Source organism: Triturus cristatus, chromosome 2_2 (genome assembly GCF_964204655.1).
Source record: "Triturus cristatus chromosome 2_2, aTriCri1.1, whole genome shotgun sequence".
NCBI classification, from domain to species: domain Eukaryota; kingdom Metazoa; phylum Chordata; class Amphibia; order Caudata; family Salamandridae; genus Triturus; species Triturus cristatus.
In genome coordinates this window covers 1,219,651,325-1,219,674,522 of record NC_140582.1, presented here as the reverse complement: position 1 = coordinate 1,219,674,522, position 23,198 = coordinate 1,219,651,325, and the positions used below count along the sequence as shown (strand labels likewise).

At 42.9% G+C, this 23,198-nt stretch overlaps 1 protein-coding gene across 1 annotated transcript in view; it reads right to left on the bottom strand.

Annotated features, from left to right (window-relative positions):
* LYRM2 (LYR motif containing 2) overlaps positions 1–14,090 on the bottom strand; it is a 138,306-nt gene extending 124,216 nt beyond the window's left edge. The window contains exon 1 of the mRNA XM_085642856.1: positions 13,824–14,090. Coding sequence (XP_085498982.1) covers positions 13,824–13,868 — 45 coding nt within the window. The 5' untranslated portion in view covers positions 13,869–14,090. The remainder of the gene's footprint in view (positions 1–13,823) is intronic.
* Between the last annotated feature and the right edge of the window lie 9,108 nt (positions 14,091–23,198).

Here is a 23,198-nt window from a genome sequence, read left to right as displayed (position 1 = left end):
AAGTGCAAGCTGCCCCGTCCTGAGGCAGTGAAGAGGCTCCCGGGCGAGCAGAGTCTATGGTTGTTGCCCCAAGAGAGATTCACAGAGTCGAGTGTATGGTTGCGTTGTAATGGGCAGGTCAGCCAATCTCACCTCCCATCACTTTTTAATATTGTAATCGTGGCATTTCAGCCAGGGCTTTGAGGAGGCCAAATATATATGGCCTGGGGACCGATTTGTAATTCAGACACCAATCTGAGACTTTCCTTAGCTACTGTAGATCCATGCTAGTCCATGGGGCAGTACTTCTTGCCAGGCACCATCGAGAAATGATCCACATGCCAGAGGAGCAAGCGTGCAGCCACTGGGAGAAGACGGGCACTGCTCGGGGGTGGCGAGGCAGCAAAGATGGCTCCTAATTGGTAACTGAATGGGGGTCAGCTGATGTGCACAACCAAGGTGGTCAACCAAAATGGACACCAAGGAAGTTAAACAACACTACTCTATGGAAAGGACCATTTCCAACTTCATGTACAGACCAGCCCGTGGTTATAAAAGAGGCCGGTTTCTGTGCAAGTGTTAACATTGCAATAGTAATGCTGCAAGTTTTATCACCAGAATGATTCACTCAGCCTCCCTAGGTGTAGGCAAAACTTTGCAGAATCATTTTCAACATACCAAGTCAGCGAATGGTTTGGTTTTTAAGTTGAATGGAGACAAAATAAAAATGTTTTTTTTTAAACAAATTGTCAACCAGAACACACTCAGCTTTGGGTGTCACGAGGTCAATGGAAAGTGCACAGTGGCACGCTTCTAGAACTGTAGCGTTTGTCCCCATTAGAAGTGCAAACATGGCTCCCACCAGCTCTATGTTCAGGTGCGGGATGTCTGATCGATTATTTAAAACTGCAGCTCATTATTAGGTTTTGCCTGCCCAACGCTTGCAAAATCTCTTGTGAAGAAAAAAAAAATCCTAAAAGAGCATTGCTTACCCCAAAAAAGGGGAATAATCACAAAAACTTGTCGAGGGAACAGGAAGCGTTAAAGCGAAAAATCCGCATCATGCAGTAACCCAGATGAGGTCACAAACCACCCACAGGCAGTGCCAGGAAAATGCCAGGGTGGAAGGAGGGCTTGCTTTAGCCAGGAAGCCACTACTAGCGTGGCACAGATTTGGAACAGGATTGATGTACCCTACCAGCCGGCGCTCCATTGATTATTCAGCATTTAAACCAGTGAGCCACGCAACAACTGCTTGTGTATGTCCAGCAGCTAGAGTGGTGTAGGATTATCCATACAGTGAATGACAGGCGGGCAGAAGAGAAGAGGCTGCGGCGGAGAGAGGACATCATCGGCACCACAGACACATGAAGCCTTCCAAAAGGCCTTTTAAAAGACAGCTGTGAAAGCGCTTACAGCTGACTTTTAAAGGGCCTGTGCTTCCCGCCGGTGCTGTCCGTGACGTCACAGAGGCGGGCACAATCAGAGGCCAGCAGTAAACAGAGAAGATGGCCGCAGGAGCATCCGTAATGAATAGTATTCATTACGGATGCTCCTGCGGCCATCTTTTGTGTTTACTCGTAGGAAATGCAAGGCAAGGTCCGCGGGCCACCGATAAAGGCTTGCCAGGCCGCTGGCGGCCCGCGGGCCGTACTATGAGTACCCGTGAAACGTGTATGTTTTTTATTTTATTAGCACGGAATACACGTTTTAAGATTTCAGTGTGACATGCTTATTTATCCAAAACATGACTATTGCTGTCTAATTAGCAATGGTAAGATCTTGTTTGCTTTTTGTCTTGACTAAGATTTTCTGATTCAGCACGCCAGTATATCACGTGCACACTGAGGACCCTTTACCCCGTTTTCTCTTTTTTGTGGTTTCCATTTTGAGCGCAGCATTGAACTATTGGTTTTGGGGTATGTGTGTCACCTATTTCTTTTGCATTTGTGTTAATGTCTTTTTTGTGTTCTATTTTCCCTCATTTCCTCTGCACTTTCTTATATACATTCTTTCTTACACTTTTTTCCTTTTCACCTACTTCCTTTTTAGGTCGAGCCTAGCGGCAGCGGGCATGCGTTGCTCGCTCTGCGAGGCTACTGTATTAGGGTATGCAATAGTAGCTCCGCCCATATTTGTCATTGGCTTAGTGTCATCGTCCTTCTAAAATGGTGGCTTCTGATTCATAAATAGGCTTGTTAGTTCCGCCTTGGTACCGCCTTGTCTCCATTTGTTACCGCCCACAAGACTGAACCTTTTACTTGGCTCATTACTCTGCCTGCTTTATCTAGGGGGTGAGCACTATTTTTGTTATTGGCACTGATGGGGGCAATGGCGGCTGCTTTTTTGGGTATTTGCATAATGAGCGCGGCCCGCTTTAGGGACACTGCTTTCATTTTAAATTTTAATTCTATTTAACTTTCATGTTGAGCGCTTTGTCTACTTCTGGGACACCGCACTCTGTTTAATTTTTTTTTTTTACTTTCATAGTATATTGCGCTCGTTTTTTTTTTTTTTACTTTAAAACTGAGCGCGGCGCAGCTTTAAGGACACCGCGCTTGGTTTCTTTCTTTTTTTTTAACTTTAAAACTGAGCGTGGCACCGCTTTAAGGACACAGAGTTCGGATTCTTTATTTATTTGTTTACTTTAACACTGAGCGCAGTGCCAGCTTCAACGACACCGCTCTCAGTGTTAAAGTTAGAAGAAAAAGAAACCGAGCGCTCAGTTTTATACTTAAACAACTATTTGCAATGCAATAGGTCTCGCATTTACACAAGTTTAAGCTATTGGCATTGTAAATGACAATGCCTTACAGTAGGCATTCTCATTTACAATGCCAATGGCTTAAACTCGTGTAAATGCGAGACCTGTGGACTCACCCTGCTTTCTATGCTTCTCCAGCGCCAAGACACCTCGGCAATCGAGCGCTATATAAAACCCCTACTTACTTACCTATTGCACTGCAAATGCTTGTTTTCTTGGGGGCTCGTGGGTTTTTCAGGCCTGTTGTAGTAAAAAAAAAAAAAAAAAAAACTAAAAAAAAAAAAACGCTCTTTTCTCTGTGTCTGCTATTCAACATCAAATTATTTTTTGCAATAAGGAGTTTAAATTTAAGAACGAGGAAAGAAATAAGTGGACTCAATCTGAACGGTGATTTTTCTGTTTGGGTTTTATGTGTTTTCATTGTATAAATGTGGGTGAACATGTTAGTCTGTGATTTAAATGTGTAGATATGGCGTTTTTCGCCCCAACTGTCTTTGTCTAATGCCATGTGCCTGTTACGTGAACATGGATACACTGAATGTGTCCATGACTACGAGGCCATTTCTTCTCTCTATGTATATGGACTCGGTGTTGAGTTTGGCTGTTTTGAAATGCTAAATGTGTGCTTTTAATGTCTTTATACATGTTTTTGATGACTTATTTATATATATTACGTTATTTATATGATTGCAGCTCTGAAGAAGCCTGTGTGTTAGGCAGAAAGTGTTGGCTGCGGGTAACTCTGTCTTGAGAAGAAAGAAAATAATTTTTTTTTAAAAAATCAAGCACAAATCGACTTGTTTCATACTTCAGTGAAGACTCGGAACACGACTTTGCAGTTCTTAATTGCCGCTCATTTTTATGACTTAATAGGTCTAATATGCGACCAATTAGCAGCTTGGCATTTGAAGTGGCCAGTGTGATTATCTTACAGGTGCAGTGACTCAGCATTTCCGCAGACCTAATGCGGGTCCTTTGGCAGTCGCGGTCGGAAGTGGCCTCGGCGGGTCTTGTAACGAGAAGATTGCAACATCTCTCGTGTGTTGGAAACTCCCTTCTAAGGGAGGGGCTCTGAAAATAAAAGCAGCATGTGGGGTAACTGGAGTTTATGGAAATAACTATGGCAACAATGTCAGATCTGCCACAGCCACTCTGCTGCCAGTGGGTGCCTCTTTCTGCCCCACTTACCCACCTGGGCCCTCAGAATGCCCCCGCCGTTCTAGAACCCCCTCGCAGCGACAGCATGAGGATGGTGTTAACAGGATGTAGCACACCTCACAAAGAAAAAAAAAAATATAGAGAATAAACTGCGCACACAAACACACAGCAGCCAAAAAAGAGGATCATAAGGCAAGAATAAAAAAAGCGGCTAAAAATTAAGCTTAAATAAAATACATAAAACTGGCCTAGGAACCGGGCCACTGGAATTATGCATTTGTGCAACCGTGTCATTTTTTACATAATTATAAATTTGCCGCATTTGCCAAATAATCCACCATCTGCTGCAGATTTTAACACACAAAAATGTTTAAAAGTTGATAAAAGCGCAGTGACACGTGTTTCCGCGAAGTGGAAGGCGCTTTGCAAAGCTTGGCTGGTAGTCACCCTTCTGTTGTTTATTGTTATATTCGAGTGTTAAACGGGCGCAAATGAGGTGCAACCGAAGCCCGAAGAGTGTTAACAAGTGTAAAAATGACAAAATAATAATATTATATAATAATAAAATGTGCAGCATTTCTTGTAGATATCACTCAGCCACTTTTAGGAGGCGTTCCTGCGCCGGAACGCCCCCCCCAGTGCCGGAACACCTACATGTGGCGCAGGGCTTTACAACGTGACGCATCTCCCAGATGCGTCATGTTGTAAATACCCCGCACCATGGCGCTGGCTTTACGCCGCCGCTGCGTCACAAAAGTGACGCAACGGCAGCGTAAAAGAGGCGCAAGGGGCTTGTAAATCTGCCCCTATATATTTATTTACTATCTCAGAGATGTGAGCACACCGCAAGTTTCAACTATTTATGTAATATCTCAGGGTTGTGGGCACAGCTAGTACCAACTATGTATTTATTTACTATCTCAGGGATGTGGGCACCGCGAGTATCAACTATGTATTTAATATTGCAGGGTTGTGGGCACCGCGAGTACCAACTATTTATTTATTTACTATCTCAGGGATGTGGGCACCGCGAGTATCAACTGTTTATGTAATATCTCAGGGTTGTGGGCACAGCGAGTACCAACTATTTATATTTAATATCCCCGGGTTTTGGGTACAGTGAGTACCAACTATGTATTTATTTACTATCTCAGGGATGTGAGCACCGTGAGTTTCAACTATTTATGTAATATCTCAGGGTTGTGGGCACAGCTAGTACCAACTATGTATTTATTTACTATCTCAGGGATGTGGGCACCGCGAGTATGAACTATGTATTTAATATCGCAGGGTTGTGGGCACCGCGAGTATCAGCTATGTATTTAATATTGCAGGGTTGTGGGCACCGCGAGTACCAACTATTTATTTAGTTACTATCTCAGGGATGTCGGCACCGCGAGTATCAACTATTTATGTAATATCTCAGGGTTGTGGGCACAGCGAGTACCAAGAATTTATTTTTAAATGTACTTCAATATTATATTCCACCAGCAGCCAAATTACAGAACAGTGTTAAAAATATTATCAACCCTTTATTAAATACAAGAGGTGCAGTTTTTGACACTAATACAATCTCTAAAACAGCGTCTTAATAAACATCTTTCAATTCTTAATTCCCCTAGAGTTTATTCGATAATGCCTCCTTCTTAGTCCTTCTTCAGTTTCTAACATCAAGCCTCTCAGATAACTAGCATTGGAATCCTGAAGGGAGCAGCAGTTTCCGTACCGGGAAGCCATTGTTTGCCCTTGTGGAAGTTTCAGATGTTGTTCTTTCAATTTGTGGCTACTTGAACCCACATCCCTCAATCCACAAAGACACTTTAAAAGACCAGTATCACAGTTACCAAATCCCTGATTTCCCATGCCTTTACCTTATTATGAAATAACAAATGTATTGCCTGATTAATTAAAATTATCACAAAGAGATACATTACAAAACATTTCCCATGATTAAACATAAAGGGGTCGATTACAATGCCGTTCGGAAGGGCTCCAAATCGGATTCGGGTTTGCCAAATCCGATACGGAACCTTTGTTTCTGATTGAATCGTACACAGTTCCCAAAGACCGATTACAATGCCCGTAAACCATTAGGGCTGTCCGAATCAGTTCCAAAAGGCATTCGGATAGGTCACGTCTTTCGGACCCGAATCGTGTAGTCTATGGACTCGGTTTCCAAGCGAGCGATTAGGATGACAGATTCGGACAGCCATTCCAATTCGGTTTCTCTGTAACGAATCAGCTGCCAGAATCTGTCTTTAGTGGCCCATAGCAGGCCCCCGTTGACCAGGGGTCCTCCAACTCGGGCTATGGCGGTACCCAAGGGACCCTCCTTTCCAACAATGCACAGTGTGGCAGGCACCATGGGGTGCCTGTCGCAGGGTGCACGATATTCCCCAGCCACCCCTTACTTCAATGGGAGCCTGTGTTCTCGTTTGGAACACAGGCTCCCATTGAAGTCAATGGGAATCTGACTGAATGGCATCCGGAAGCATCCGGATACATCCAAATCGCTCGGTCCGACTTAACCAATCTGAGTCGTCCGGGAAGCGTTCCTTGACTGATTCGGTAGGAATGCTTTCTGGACAAGATCGTAATCAGCCACATAATGTTCCTGTATGAACCATACATCGTTGTGGGATTACTAGACTATTCGATTTAGAGCAAAAACACATAAAATCCATCAAGGTAAAAAATAAAGCTACATTTGCTCGAGCCATTTAAAAAAAACGTACAGGTTGCATCAAAGTGGCAAGTGCTTATAGACAGTATATGCGTAAATGGTCATCAAAGTTAGCGATGCATCAATGTGAAATTATTCAACAGTACAATTAATACCTATACATATAGATTTCATCACAATAAAAATAAAGCTGCATTTATAGGTGTCCACAAAGAGCTACACAAAGTGCCAGGTGCTTGTAAACATTATATACATAAAAATCATAAATTGTAAAAAAAAATCTTACGTCAAAGTCATACATAGAAATTTATCAGAGTTAAACAATTCATCAAGGTGCCATATGGAAATCATTCGTCAAGTCTGTTAGAGCCAATTCATGCATAATTCGTCAAGATACAAATAAAGCTGCAGTTGTTCTAGCCCAATATCTTGTTGTAAACATTATGTACAGTGAAGAAGAAGAAGCAAACGGCTGGTGCTTATGGTAAGATACTAACATTCTTCCTGCCATGGTCAAAAACTGGCAAGTCAATGTAATTGAAGCACCTGATAAGCATAATATGAGGGCCTGGGGGACTGATCTCACCCCAGCATCGAGTAATGATGTTCACATGCTTTAACAGTATGCGATGTCCAGTGAGCAGGTTTTGGCAGATGCGTACAATATGTAATAAAGTTTCTTGCGGAAGCCCACACAGTCTACAGTCTCTAGATGCCCACTGCTGAATCCATTTTGGAGTACCATTCTTAGTGGAATATCTGCCCAATCGCAATTTCAGAAATTTAATCACTCATACGTGATGGAAAATTGGAGGTTATATAAGGCTGAATTTCCAGTCTTTGGTGAGAATCACTATCCAGGCATGCTTTTTTTGCAGCTAATGCCTCCTTATCAGCAGTGAACGAATTCACTTTTATCCTTCTGTTTAGGAACTGTTTAAAACTGGGCTTATTCACATCCGGGAACCCCGACTGTAGATCGAAACTTTGGAAGAACTCTGACAGGTTATATCTCCAGGCCCCAGCGTATTCAGAATGATTAATTTTGTACCAGCAATTATTTGTTAAAGAATCAACTTCTGATAAAAACGAAGAATGCCTACATTTCAAGAACCACCCCCGGCTCACTATAATTTGTCTTCGGAGTCCAAATTCTAGACGTATTTCAGCTTGTCCAATAGCTTTTGGAATTTTAAAAACAGACTTGCAGGCCTTCATGCAATAGGTCCAATAGTTTGACATTCTTTTCCTTAATGATAATAGAGCCATAGGAAATAGTCAGGAGCAACTTGGCTCCGATAACTTTGAGAAGATGTTCGTACGACTGGAATTTTAGAGAATCTCGTGATGACTTAAAAGCGAATATTAGAGATTACGTTTTCACTCTCCGTACGATAAAATGGATTTTAAACAAGACTGTATTATCAAATAGGATGCCTAAATATTTATATGACTTAATTGGCCTTCCTCTAGCTTGCCAGGTATGAGATTTAGTAGTCGATTAACCTATTGCCATTTCCTTAGTTATTATATATTCAGTTCCAAACGATTTGCTGTAATTTAATAATCAAAAGCAGCGATTAGCCGCTTTAATCCTACAGGGATTTGGCTAAATTAGATCATATCGTTGGCATACTGAAGATATTTTAAATGGGAATTGGCAAGTTTAGGAGGGTGAGCATTAATGGCTTCTAGATGCCGATACAAATCTGACATACAAAGATTAAAAAGACACAGGGCCAATACACCACCTTGTTTAAGGCCATTACAAGTTTTAATTCTCCGAGACGGACTGGAGCCGTCCCCCAATTTAACTTGTACCCATGTATTTGATTACAACAGTGTGACGGCATCCAAAAGCTTTTGGGGAATCTCCCAGTGTAGCTTATGGAACAGAATCAAATGCAGATTTTAAATCTATAAAACAGATATATACATTTTAGTTTTTTTACAACGGTTCACTCTGCCAACAGGGTGAAGGTCAGTAAATTAGTGATAGCGAATTAGCCTTTTTGAAAACCCGATTGCTTAATTGGAATTAGCCCCTGTGCTGTTGCCCATTCTTTCAAGTCGACCAGTAAGCAGGAAGCAAAAACCATTAAGCACTATAAAAATGCAATTATAATACATTACATACGTAGATGTACGATCCATGTGCATCACCTTCTCATGAGCTTATTTCTGAGATTTTGCATTTGGCTCATAAGAATTTACAGAAGTTTATATTGTACGCTTTCACTGTGAGTCACCGTCGTCCATAGCTGGCTATACTTTGAGATATGGAGTGACCTTGCGGATAGCGGTGTAGACTTAGATAAAACTTTCCCTAAATAGAGATTCAGGAGCAGAAAATGGTGGCACTGCACACTAGATAACAGGGCTCTCGCACCTGCCACTCAGGGCTTTGAGTCTGGTTTATGGTTCCATTAAAAGTTACAAAAACAGGCTCAGGGTAGGTGACCGCAGTGAGCCAGCGAGTCATTCACTCTGTGCAGTGTTAGGAGGAGGTGTCGTATGATTACCACCCAATATTCACCAAGCAATGCTCGAATTCAGTGCCCCGGATCAGAAAACATAAAAAAATATGCAACAAAAGTATTTATCACCATATCAAAGACTTCAACCCCATCCACACCCACCACCTTAAATCAGCGGAGAGACTTTTAGGTGCAGGACAACGTACAAAGTATGGTAAGTAAATGTCAAATCTTTCCGATGAACCATATGTACCCATTCATGTCCGTTCTGGGGTCAACTAATAACATGATGTACCACTGCCCGTGTGAGCGCCTGCATCATCGAAACGCAGTATTCCAGCAGAGCTCCAGATTCTCAGGTACGGCATGCCTGCACCCTGTGCAAGGGTCCCACAGTGCAAGTACTCAGCATAGCGGGACTGGTTAGTTATTATTTTACCAAGGCTAATAACTTTGGCGCCGTTTGACGAATCTTCATGAAAAATGTTACAAAATGTTCATCCAGATGAGCTATGTACAGGAACAGTTTGGGGAGATTCGTCAAGCGGGGGGGTCGAGGAAAAACTGAGGTCTCAAAATGCTTTACCCACCATCATGGGCGTCCGCAGGGGGGGGCAAAGGGGGCACTTGCCCCCCCCTGGATCGCTGGTGCAGGCCCAGACAGGGCCGGCGCTAGGCATGGGCAGTGTGGGCAGCTGGACCTCGCGGCTGTCTAACTAGAATGGGCCCCCCACGAGTCCATCATGCTTTTGAAATGGTGCCATTGTAGTTACAGGTGGGCAACCCCCTCCCTTTGTTTCGCAGATTTGGTGAACTGTGAAAGACACAAGGCGGGGTGGGGGGGGGGTGAGGGGGGAGCCCTCTCCTGGGCCCGGCTGCCATGGGCTGAAATGGCAACATGACACCGCATCCCTTTGAGGTGCTGCAGACTGGGCAGGGCAGGGTTTGTGGCCGTGATTAGCTTTCCCTTTATCTCTTTCTTTTAGCTTAATCGCTGCATCTGCATGATAACAGCATTAGGCAGACACTTCTTGAACTGGGGTGAGGTGTGAAGTGAGCCCTGCCCCTGCATGAATGAAACGCAGAGCATCCTGCAGGGCTCACAACAAAAAAACAGAGCAACCTCACATCACAATGGGCGCTGCTCACTTCCAAAGAAGGGAAAGGGAGAAGAGCAGAAAACGGAGAGAGAGAGGTGGTTATAGATTTTTTTTAAATGTATTTAATACTTGTGCTCAATCATGTCGGAGGACGGTGATGAAGTAAAAAGTTTGCCCCCCCCTGGAAACATTTCTGCGGACGCCCATGCCCACCATGCAATTTCCATAGGGAAGTTTAGGCAATGAAATGCATGGTGGGGTAAAGTTATAGGTCGCTGAAATATAACTGGCGAATTTCATCATTTTTTAAAGTTCAAATGCCACATGGACTGCCATTCTTACCTAACTATAATGTCCTTTTAACCTTTGCTTTTTTCTTTGCATTTCTATTTTTGTTTTTAACGTAAGTTAAGGTCTTTTCTGTATACCGGACTATAACGTTACTTAAACTACACAAACATTAGAAATTTGTAGTTATAACTTAAATTTAGAATTTTAGCACCAACTTCAAATTAGTATAACTTTATTTGTTCTTCCTATACAAACCAAAACGTAAACTTTACAAACAATAGAAATTCTAAAGTTATAATTTACACATCACCGTCTAATTACTATAACTTTATTTTTTCTATGCAAACCAATCTTAACTACACAAACGTTAGAGATTCTAAGGTTATAGTTATACCTTTAATTTATAATTTGCGCACCATCTTCAAATTACTATAACTCTCACCTCTGGGATGCGCTGCTTATTCCCTTTCATATTCCATCGGTTATACCATGTGACATTTTAACATTCATAGCAACACTGATGACATCTCAAATGACATCATTTGTGAGAACAGCGTGTATGGTAGAGTGGCGGGTTAGAGTTAATGTAGTGTGGAGAGAAAGTCAACAACACAGTGTACGGAGGCGCGTGAGTTATAGTAATTTGAAAGCGATGCGTAAATTATAAACACCAACCTAAGCATCAGCTCCTATTGCAGTTAAGGGGAGTTTTAAATCGTCCGTGTTCCCACACAATTAATAGATTCCTTTAATAATGGGCTCTCGTTCAGTTAAAGTCATACTTTTTGCCACATAGCTTTCCTCACACTTACTCCAACCCTGTACTCCTGGTTGTGCGAATATTGGAACAAGCTTATGGGGGAAGTCCTATGTTGCAGGAAACCAAAATCACTAATAAAGATGCAGTCTCTAAGAGATGGCTGGGTAGATGACATAGCCCGCTAAAGAAAAACGGGTCATCAATCTCATTTCTAAAATATCTGGCTTATCACTCATGTCATCTGAACACGACAACAAAGATTGCTGACCCTTAACTGAATAACAACCAAGATCGCTGACCCTTAACTAGAGTAACGCATGGCGAAAACGATCTCTATGTTGTAAATCTATATGTTCTCAACGCAGACACCCCACAATTCTGGATATCTCTAAATTCAATCTAGCTTCTATTCCTCAAAGATGAGGGCTTGGCCTCCTTGATCGATAACCTGTCTCCTAATGAGGTTTCCTTCTCGGACAGAGAAACTCTCAATAGACCCAATATGAGAGGGGAGATTTCCACAGCAGTTAGACCCATCCTGACTGAAAAGGCGCCTGGACCAGATGGCTTACCCATGGTCTTCTACAAAACTATGCTTGAGACACTCTTATCCCCACTTGAAGCCGCTCTGAGCTATTTTGCACTAAATGGTAAAGTCTCTGGTTCGGCTGCAGAGGCTACCATAGGAGGGCAAGAATCACACAGATGTAAAAAAAAAAAAAATAAAACCACCCAATTTCTTTAATTAACTTGGGAGCTAAAAAATATGCAAAAATCACAGTTAAATGCCTGGAGCTGATTACTGTTAGATTGGTTCATAAATTCCCAAACAGGCTTACTAGAAGACGACTTGCTAGCGATAGTACACACGCCGTCTGCTACGTTATTGAAAAGGCCCAAACCATCACCACACCCGCCATCGCCCTTGACGCCGAGAAGGCCTTTGATAAAGTATCTTGTCCTCATTTAGAAGCGGTTCTTCAATCCTACCATCTAGATTCCTTTTTCATAACATAGTTATGGCTCTGTAAGACACCCCACTAGCCAGAATTAAAATCAATGGCTCACTCTCGGATCTCTTCCCGCTCCACCAGGGAACCCGATAAGGTTGCCACTTTCTCCTTTACTGTTCCTGTTGGCCAATGATCTTTTAGTGACACTTCTCAACAATTCTACCGACATAAAAGTTATTAAGTTTAGCTCAGCTACCCTAAAAACAACTGCCTTTGCCGAAAACATACCGATTCTCTCAGAAAACGTCGAGGTTGCAACTTGCAACCCCTGTCATTTCAAATATTATAAAGGAGTTCAATATCCCCACTTGTATTTAGTGGGGTTTATTTCTCCGGTTTATACAAAATCTCATTAAGCGTTGAAATAAAAAAAGGGGTGTTAATACAGGTTGTTCACCAAATCCTTGCCATCTCCGCAGTGCCCACAGAGAAATAGTCAGGTGTGCCATTTGCCAGTGTTATTCCACGTGTGTGAAGGGCATAAGCAATGGTCGTAATTCTGACAAGGAGGAAGTCACCGAAAATGTAGTGCTTAGAGGCGAGTGTGTGATGACGTGTGGTGTGAAGGGATACACGGGTGCGAAGCGAGACACTCTGAAGGTATGCCTAACACAGACCCCAGTAATGCTTAATTCACACTCTCACAATTTCAGAATGAAGACATTTTCAATATTATTTACAACAAAAACATTGTTACTCTTGTACCTTATACAGCTAATAACCATTGACAAAGACAATAATCCTAGTTTGTTTTAGGTGTATATCACTTATTGTGTTATTTCTGGATGCAATAACAAAGCACAGAGAAGCCAGTGAGCAGCAGATTATAGGAAGCATAGATTTTTAGTTAACTATTTGAACCACGATCTGAATTGCACAGGCCACGCCCCTTTAGCCCCTCCCCCTATCCTCACAGTTTTTTCATCGCACTTAAAGCCCTGGCTGTAGCACTCTGCTTCTCAACTTTGGGCTCCCTCTAGTTCCCAGGTAGGCAACCAGCCCTGGCACGTTTCCCAGGTCCATGCGCGATGTGCTGCTCCAGTCCAGATTTTTCTTTGAATTCTGGGACTTGTATTATTGTTTGTTCCATTATAAAACAAGACTACAAGTCCCAGAATTCACAGAAACAAAACAGTACTGGCACAGCACTTCACCCATAGGCGTACCTTCGGTTACTTTCATGTTTCTCGTGTGGTGTCTTCATGTATTACATCATGCACTGACACTTCTTAACATTACAACCTTTAGTAACATGGAGGCCTCGCCATGCCAAGATGGCTAGCCTGTTAACAAAAAGCCTGGAGGCCCCTCTGTTCTTCTTTCCTTCGTCACTCCTAAAAACGGGGAGACCAGGGGCCGGCAGCGCCAGGGGTGGCGAAGAGTGTGCCAGGGGAAGCGAAAGATCGGATGTGCCATAGGTAGCAGAGGGTATGCCAGGGGGAGCAGGGTATGCCAGGGGGAGCAGGGGGTGTAGCAGGGGGTGTGCCAGGGCCTCAGGGTAGCAGGGGGTGTGCCAGGGGAAGCAGCTGCTACTTCTAGCAGCGCCTTGAGGCTTCCGTGCTCGCACAGGCCTGCAGTCCTTGCCAGACAGACCGTACCTGTTTGAGGGTGAGCGCCGCAGGGGGGAGCCTCGACGTCACCATGCTGCAGGGCGATCACCCGCTGCGTCCTGCGCTCCTCTTCCCGTGCACCCCGACTCCTGCTGCAGAGCGCCGCGCTTACGCCTTCCTGTGCTGTAGGCGCACTCCTGTGAGCATGGACGGGGCAGCAGCGCCCCCTGCGTTCACAGCGCCTACTGCAGGACTCAGAGATTTGACGTCACTAGCAGGAGGGCATACATGCTTCACGGTTATGCAGACTTTTAATGTGCACGATTGCAACATCTTCTAAGGTGGAAATACCCGCCGCGCTCACGCCACCTCGAGGTTTGTAGCGCTTCCGTTCTGAAGACAGGCGGGGCGCTATGCGCCTGCTGATCACCACCAACAACAACTACATTTAAAGGCGCTGTTGGAACGCTAGCACACTCTTTTCCCTCGTCGGACTTACCCTGCACTGGGAGTTACTTTTTTGATGATGAAAACATCGATGTTGGTGTTTATCAGTGTTTTTACTCACATTTTTACATCAACATGTTGGTGTGTTTTCCCTTTGCCTCTCCTTTTACTCTCTAGGCTGCACTGTGCTCCTCGGTATAGCGGATCTAAAGAAAACATATAGGGACATATTATCAAGGACGGCGTTAAAATTATCGCCGCTTTAGCGGCAGGAAACTGCCGCTAAAGCGGCGATAATGGGCTTGATAATATGCCGCATTTCAGATTCTGGGCGCCATCCCTGAGAAGGTTCGGTTATATGTTTTCTTCTTGTTGAATCTTTGCGGTTTCAGTAGTGGGTTTTCCGCACTTCTTGAAGATCTGATCCCACCAGAGATCGTCAGTTTCTGTGCCAGATAGCCGGGTGTATTGTGATGCATGGCTTTGTGCGTCATACACGCTATTTTCAAATGAATTCTGGCTTCAAGAGGTAGCCAGTTCAAGGATTGTAGATCCGGGGAGATGTGAGAACTCCTTTTAGAACCAGTGATGAGTCTCGCTGCAGCAATGATTGAAGCTCTTAACGGTGCCGTTGAGGCTTTGGGTAGGCCACAAAGAGAGACACTTCCGTACTCCACTCTAGGTATAACTAGAGCTTGTACTGCCTGCTTGAAGTCATTGAATGGTAGGAAGGGTTTCAGCTTCCTCAGTGTGTTTATCTGGAAGTTTGCTCCCTTTGTAGCATTGCTGAAGTGTTTTTGCATGTTGAGGTTACTATCGAGAGTTATTCCTAGTGATTTCGCTGAGTCCATGATTGTAGGTTGAACGTTGAATGCCGTAAGATGTTTAATCCAGTCTTGCATTATGGGGACTTGGGCGGGTGCAGCTATTAGAAGGAATTCGGTTTTTAGGGCATTCAATTTGAGATGGTTTTCTGCCAGCCAAGTCTGGGTATTCCTAAGCGTTGTATTAAGCAATTTGATGTCTTCCAAGGTGTGGATCTTAAGGTATAGTTTTGTGTATCGTCGGCGTACATGTGATATTGCACATTAGACGCGTGTAGAATTTCGGTGAGTGTTTCCATGAAAAGATTAAACAATGTCGGGGACAGTGAGGACCCTTGCGGGACTCCCAAAGTTACTGGGACGGGTTTGGACAGGGCGGTATTGACCTTGAATTGTTGTGTCCGATTTTGGAGAAATGAGGTGAACCAGTTTAGCACTGCCCCTGATAGTCCCATTCTATGTTTCAAGAGATCTATCAGGTTCTCATGTTTGACCGTATCAAAGGCTGAGGAGAGGTCTAGCAGGATGAGTAAGCAGGATCCACTCTGATCAAGGATTTGCAGCGCGTTGTCAATTATAGGTGTCATGTCTGATTCAGTGCTATGACCTGCTCGAAAGCCTGATTGGTGTTTGTTAAGGAGGTCAAAGCAATCAATATGCCTTGTCAGTTGCCTTGCCCATGCACAATATGCCTTGCCCATGGACTCATCACCAGCAGACTGGACTAATGAAACGCATACTACGCCGACATTTACAAGTCCCTACTCCGCAAACGCCAGACATTACAGAACACCGCCGCCAGACTCATCCTCTGCAGTCCCCGGCAAGAACATATCAGCTAACGTCTATGTAGACTCCACTGGCTCCCCGTAGAGAAAGGAGTCTCCTTCAAAATCATCACTCACGCCGACAAAGGCCTACACAACAATGGACCCAAATACCTCAATGACAGAATCAACTTCCACGTACCCAAAAGAGACATTCGATCTTCCAAACTCGCACTGGCTGAAACCCCGCGCATCCACAGAGCCAGAGCAGGTGGCAGATCCTTCTCCCACATTGCATCCAAGACCTGGAACAAGCTGCCGGCAGACATCAGACACGCCTCCTCCCAGAACACCTTTAGGAAGACCCTCAAGACCTGGCTCTTCCCCTAACAGTTCTGCGCCCCCCCCCCCTCAGCGCCTTGATACCCTCTCGGGTGAGTAGCGCAATTACAATTCCCCTGATTGATTCATTGATTGAGTTATCATCATGTGATGATTGTTCCTCTTCTGCACTGCTTGAGGCGGTGGGGCAACGCTTTTCCACCATAGTGGAAGAGCCACTGATAGAGATCAGGGTGTATATAATATCCCTACTTCCACGGATAGAGTAATCTCACAGTTACACGCACATACATTCTTCATACACTAGGGCCCATTTCACTAACATACGCTCAAATACTCTACCAGCAATAACCTGTGGAAAGAAAAACTCCTAAACACCCTGCATCTATATCGAGGTCGATCAGATCTGGTTATTGAGACTGCCCTTAAACATAATCTAAACAATCTATACAATAATAATCAAAATATAATACTCAATGATTGACAAGAAATAATAACCAACACCATATTCAAAATTATATTGCTTTATCTAAAATTAGTCAAAGAAAATCAATCAGAATAAATCATTTTTCTCATAGTTACCTATTCTAGCTAAATGTCAGAACGGGTCAGGACCAGTCTCTCTGTAAAGTCTCTCAAGACGAAGTCCTCTCAGCAACGATCCTCACCAACGCAAATTCGGAACGCGGCAAAAGGCAAATGGCAAGTGGCAAAAACCCTCCCTAGGCTAACAATTCTTATAGTGAATTAAACAAAGGAAAGACACAATTTGTATTGACTTTTTCCGTCGAACCTCTGAGCAAAGCGAGAAGGAAAGGATGTAGCATCGCTACATTTGAAAATCTCCGCTCAGGAAAAATCACAAAATAAACATAACGGAACAGGAACCAAAAAATACATTTGTATCTTGTAGTTTCCCAATCAAACGAAGGAAAAATAAAAGCGGGTGGGCTATATTTAACGAGGTCCAGTATACAAGCCCTGAAGTAGTTATACGAGAAGGGTATACAGTTCCTCTAGTTGTACAAGAGTGTGAAGAGTACACTCATCCTTGGGATCAAGACAAAGTGGGGAGCAATGTCTAGTTGGCCTGAGAGTGTACTAGCATGTGTAGGATGGGGGAACCCACATTGGTGGAACTAAAACCCTCACACACCCAGCAAGCTAGGTGTCATGCTTCATCATCTGGGTTTTGCTCCTCGTCGGGTCGGCGCTGCAATTCCCGACGGGCACCCAAAGATGGGGCTTTTTAGCGGAGATCTTTTGTTCCTTGCCGAAGGTGAGTGCAAGTGAGGGCCCATCTTTGGAGTTTCTCTCTTGAAACGCATTAGTAAATTAATATGTTCTACATCTCTTATTTTATCTATATGAAAAATCTTTGGAAAGACCAGGCCCACATAACACGTGCCATACCAATGGTCAGGCAACTTGTAATAAGCCTTATTCCCACAAACATAATACACTCCTGGGAAAACTGTATCTTCTCCACCTCTGAAACCCCAACCTGTTGCAATGAAGTATGTATCATGGCACTCACTAGTCCCAACAAAATATGTATCATATTGGGATTTCCTCCTTGTAATGCATAGCTTACCCTTCTGTGGTGCATCTAGAGCTAAAGTTGGACTAGCCCCATTTCTCAATTCTTTTCCCATTTCAATGTCCCAAATTGTCTCACTCACTTCATATTTCCCTGCTTTCTCATGCATGTTCAATCTCCTTTCCTCTACCATATCCAGGAAAGCTTTCTCCTCTTCTTTCAGACTGCAAGTTAAATTATTCTTAAAAATGTAATCTAATGTTAATCCTTTCTCTTCAATAAAAATCTCACCAAAAGTGTTAGCTTCTTTAGCTGGATTCAGCTCTTTGTTCATTGGCAAATGCCCAAAAATACTATCTCTATTAGACATCTTATAATCTATCTTCCCTAACAAATAAAAAACACTACTTAATATACTACATGAAATACCATATGTAGCTGGCAAATGATGATAAGTAACACCCTCTGAAACGGATGCAGGTAATTGCATACAAACGTAGCAATCCCTAACTTCCATTGTTTTCACATATTCGTATAGCAATTTCGAAAAAACATTACTAGAAAAATTATTAATTGACCTATCTTTGTGTATGTAAGTATTACTAATTCTAGTCGGAACTACTTTTTGCAAATTCTTCTCTATATTTGTCATATTTTCTGTATGCATCTCAAATGTAACTTTAAAAGTAACTAATAAAACTAAAACTCCCCATAGTAGCATTAATAATCCAGTACAGCAGCAGCACATTCTACACCATCTTTTAAAGAAGGCACATCTACTTTGATTATCCTCTATGTTAGCCATTTTACTACTTTGACCTTGTCTTTTGACTTAGCCTCTACTACTCCACTACTGTAATTTCCCAACTTTGGATTACTTCAGACAACTGAATTTCAGACTTTCTCCTTTCACTTTTTCTCCAAGTGATTTCTCAGTTCATTCAATTTGGATATTCATCAGTTTTCACTCCTTCTTCTTCAGTAACATCAAATTGTATCAGATCATCAACAACATCTTGTGCATCATCTGACTCTTCTCCAATGTCAGTCAGGATAACTTTTAAGATTCCTTCTTTTTCCTCAACCACTTTTCTCAAGATCCCCTCCGGATTATCTCGAGTCACTGTTTCTTCTTCTCCTTCTTCAGACAGTGCCACATAAGACCATTCCGGTGATCTGTACTTTTGGTTGGGTCTTCTTATTCTTTTTATTTCCTCAGGTTCTCTTGATTCTTCTTGCTCCTTTCTTTTTACTTCATTTTGACTCGATACTTCATTCACTTGTTCAGCTTTTGATGTATTTGTTCTTATTACTCTGTATCTCAATCTCTTTACTCTGTTGTTAGGCCAACGATCTCCTTTTATCACCTTTTTCGGCCTAATTTCTTTATTATTTCTTTCTCCAATCCAAGTTCTCTTTCTCAGAACTCGACCTTCTGTTTGTTCATTCTCACTCTCATCCAATTCTGTTTCAAGTGCCTTCTGTTTTCTTTTTCTAGCAGTTTTCTTTTCCTCCACAGTTTCTTTCACCACTGTTTGAGACTTCCCTACTCCTGTCCCTCCTCGGGTCTCCGACACGCAATCTTCTTGCTGTCTACTTGTCCCTTCACCTAGCTTGTCAAGAATGTTCCCTACACCTCCTCGGGGGTCTTCCGCAATCTGTCCCTCTCTATCTTCTTCTGACCCTGCTTCTTCAAGTATAATCTCAAGTGGTTCTTCAGTCTCCTCCTCTTCTGATTCAGGAGTAATCTCTGTGGAATTGCTCTTTTCTTTTCTTTTTTCTTCACTGCTTTTTGAAACTTCAGGCTTTCTTACAGAATCCGATCTCTTTTCTGAGACTCCCAATGGTTCTCTTGAACTTGTAGAACAAGCTTCTTCTCCTGAACCTTGATTTTTTCTCACTGGTTCTGGGTCTTCATCATCACTGGAATCCGATTCTTCAAAGTACTCTTTACCAGTTCCCTCTTTTGGGTTTGGAACTCTCAGAGTATGACTTGCATGTATCCAGTTTTTCACACCAGCACACTTCACTGCAGTTGTCGTAGTTAGAATGACTTGTCTCGGCCTTCCCCACCTTGGAACTAAGCAATTTCTTCTTCTGTGCACCTTAATCCTCACCCAGTCTCCTGGACTCAGATCATGGGCTTGCTTCTTCTCAAGTGTGGTAGCTTCTTCTCCAACCTGGTGAAACACAGAATGAACTGCGTCAGCCAGGCCTTTACAGTAATCCAAAATCATGTCATCAGTTATTGTCATCAACTTATTGACAGGTACAAATGCATGGCGCATTGCACGTCCCATGATTATTTCGTGCGGACTTAAACCAGTAGTTCTATCTGGAGTAGATCTAATAGTCATTAGCACTAGAGGCAAGACGTCGGGCCATTTCATTCCAGTGGCTAAGCACATTTTACCAATCCTGTTCTTGATTGTGCCGTTTATCTGCTCAACCACACCAGAAGCCTCTGGTCTGTATGCACAATGTAGCTTCTGCTGTATGCTTAATGCTTCACAAATCAAACTCATGAGTTCATTATAGAAGTGTCCACCTCTATCAGACTCAATCGTTACTGGAAACCCATACCTAGGAATCAACTCTCTTAACAGTAATTTTGCCACTGTTACTCCATCATTTCTCCTAGTCGGATAGGCCTCAACCCATCTTGAAAACAAACAGACTACCACTAGAACATACCTCAGTCTGTTCACTTGGGGCATTTCAATGAAATCAATCTGCATTCTTGTAAAAGGACCTCCTTCTCTGCCTATTGTTCCCAGACTCACCACTGTCTTTTTCCCAGTGTTAAATTGCTGACAAATCAAACACCTTTGACAGATGCTCTCTGCAATTGTCCTGAACTTTGCATTGTACCAGGTCTGCTTGAACGACCTAATCATCGCATCCCTCCCCAAATGTCCCTGGCCATGATACATCCTTGCCATTGACGACAAAATGGAGTTTGGCATTACTGGTCTGCCATCCCTATAGACCCAAACATGGTCTGTTTCTCTTGGGGCACATCCTGCCTTAATCCAATCTTTTTTCTCTTCCTCTCCTGCCTCATCCTGCAACTGTTTCACTTCATCCCATGTCTCTAAGACATTAGTAAACATCACAGAGCAAAAAGACATTTCACCCTCTCGTTCCCGATTAATTGACTGATTGGTTTTTGCACAGTATTGCGCAATGTCATTAGCATAACGGTTTCCAACCGTTATAAAATCCTCTCCCTGTCCATGGGCAGCACACTTTACAACTGCTAACTCCTTAGGCAGCTGTATCGCCTCAAGTAATTTCCCAATCACTTCAGCATTCTTTATTGGAGTTCCACTCGATGTCAAGAAACCTCTTTGTAGCCAAAGCTGGCCAAAATCATGCACAACTCCAAATCCATACTGACTATCAGTCATCACAGTCGTCCTCAAATCTTTCCCAATTTCACAAGCTTTTGTCAATGCCACCAATTCAGCAACTTGTGCAGACTTCACTCCTTTCAATGGTGATGCTTCCATAACTTCTGAAACTTTGCACACCGCGTATGCTGCACATAGCACATCATCATCATTTCTCAGGCATGAACCATCCACAAACAACACATGATCACTCTCATGTAAGGGAAGATCCCTTATGTCTGTTCTCGGTTTTGTACAGTAATCAAGCACATCCAAACAATCATGATCATCTTCTGTCTTCACACCCACATTTTCAATATCCGGCAAAAGTGTCGCTGGATTCACATTTACACATCTCTCAAGAGTCACATTCGATGCTCCTAGAATCACTTTCTCATATTTAGTCAGCCGACTATGTGACATGTACTGAGTTCTGCTTCTTGTCAAAAGAATTGCCACATTGTGAGGTACGAATACCCTTACAGGATATCCCATTATGATTCCCTCACTCTGTTCCAGACTCCTGCATGTTGCAGCCACAGATTTCAGACAACCTGGTAAACCCACAGCTACAGGGTCAAGTGTCGATGAGAAGTACGCAATAGGCCTTCTCAGTAATCCATGCTTCTGAATTAACACTGAAAGTGCACATCCATTTCTCTCACTGCAGTACAATTCAAACTCCTTTTCGTAGTCAGGCATACCCAAAGCTGGAGCCTCACACATTCTATTTTTGAGCTCTTCAAATGCTGCCATTTGTTCTCTATCTAGTTCCAATGGGTCTGTCATCTCACTTTTTGTCAGTTTAATCAGTGGCTTTGCTATCAGCGAAAAATTAATTATCCACTGACGACAATAACCCACCATACCCAGGAACATTCTCACTTCCCTCTGGGTCTTTGGAGCTTTCATTTCCCTGATGATTCTGATTCTGTCATCAGTCACTTTTCTCAGACCTTTTTCAATATTGTGTCCAAGATAATGCACCTCTTTCTTGCAAAATTGCAATTTGGCTGGAGATACCTTTAACCCTCCATCTGCCAGATGATTCAGTAAAGCTATGGTATCTACTTCACAAGCTTCACGTGTCTTTGATGCCACAAGTAGGTCATCAATATATTGTACTAGTACTGAGTTTTCGGGCATGATCAAACTTTCCAACGATTTTTTCAACAACTGATTGAATATCGAAGGACTCTCTGTATACCCCTGTGGGATTCGACACCATGCTAAAATACGCTGGCCAAACCTAAATGCAAAAATCGGCTGGCTGTCATGATGCAATGGAATTGAAAAGAACGCATGACACAAATCAATCACTATACCACTCAGCATCATGTGGAATCTGATACAGGATCACTGATGGATTTGGCACGATAGGACAACATGCCACCACAATTTGATTAACTTTTCTCAGATCCTGTACGATCCTAAATTTCCCATTAGGCTTCTTTAGCCCCATTATCGGTGAATTACACGGACTACTCAGTAGTTCTCTCAGGACTCCCTGCTGAATCATTTTCTCAATTATAGGAGTTATTCCTTCAATTATTTCTGGTGTCATTTTGTACTGAGGAATGTTAGGATATGTAATTCCCTCTTTCACTGCAATTTTCACTGGATCTACATTATTCATCAATCCCACATCCTCTCCAGTAAAATCCCAAACTGTCCTTTTCACTGTGTCCCTCAGCTCTCGAGGCAAATCCTCTGGATCAAACACAGCAAATGCACCAATTAACTCACTTTCCCTATTTTCTAGAGTCACTCGGTACAAAACATCCTCATCTGGTGTTTCAAAAGCTATTCCATCTGGTGTACAGAAAATTGTGCAGTTCATCTTGCACAACAGGTCCCTACCTAACAGGTTCACTGGACTCGTGTCACAGACAATAAATCTGTGCATGTCTGAAAATTTCCCTATCTGTACTCTTACTGGTTCCGTAAGACGTGTTCTGATTTGTGTATTGGCTACACCAACTACTTGGATTGCTTCATCCGAGAGAGGAAGATTTCTAACATCTGTTGACCTGACAGTTGATCTCGTCGCACCTGTGTCTACCAAAAAAGTAACACTCTCTTCATTTATTTTCCCATCTACAAATGGTCCT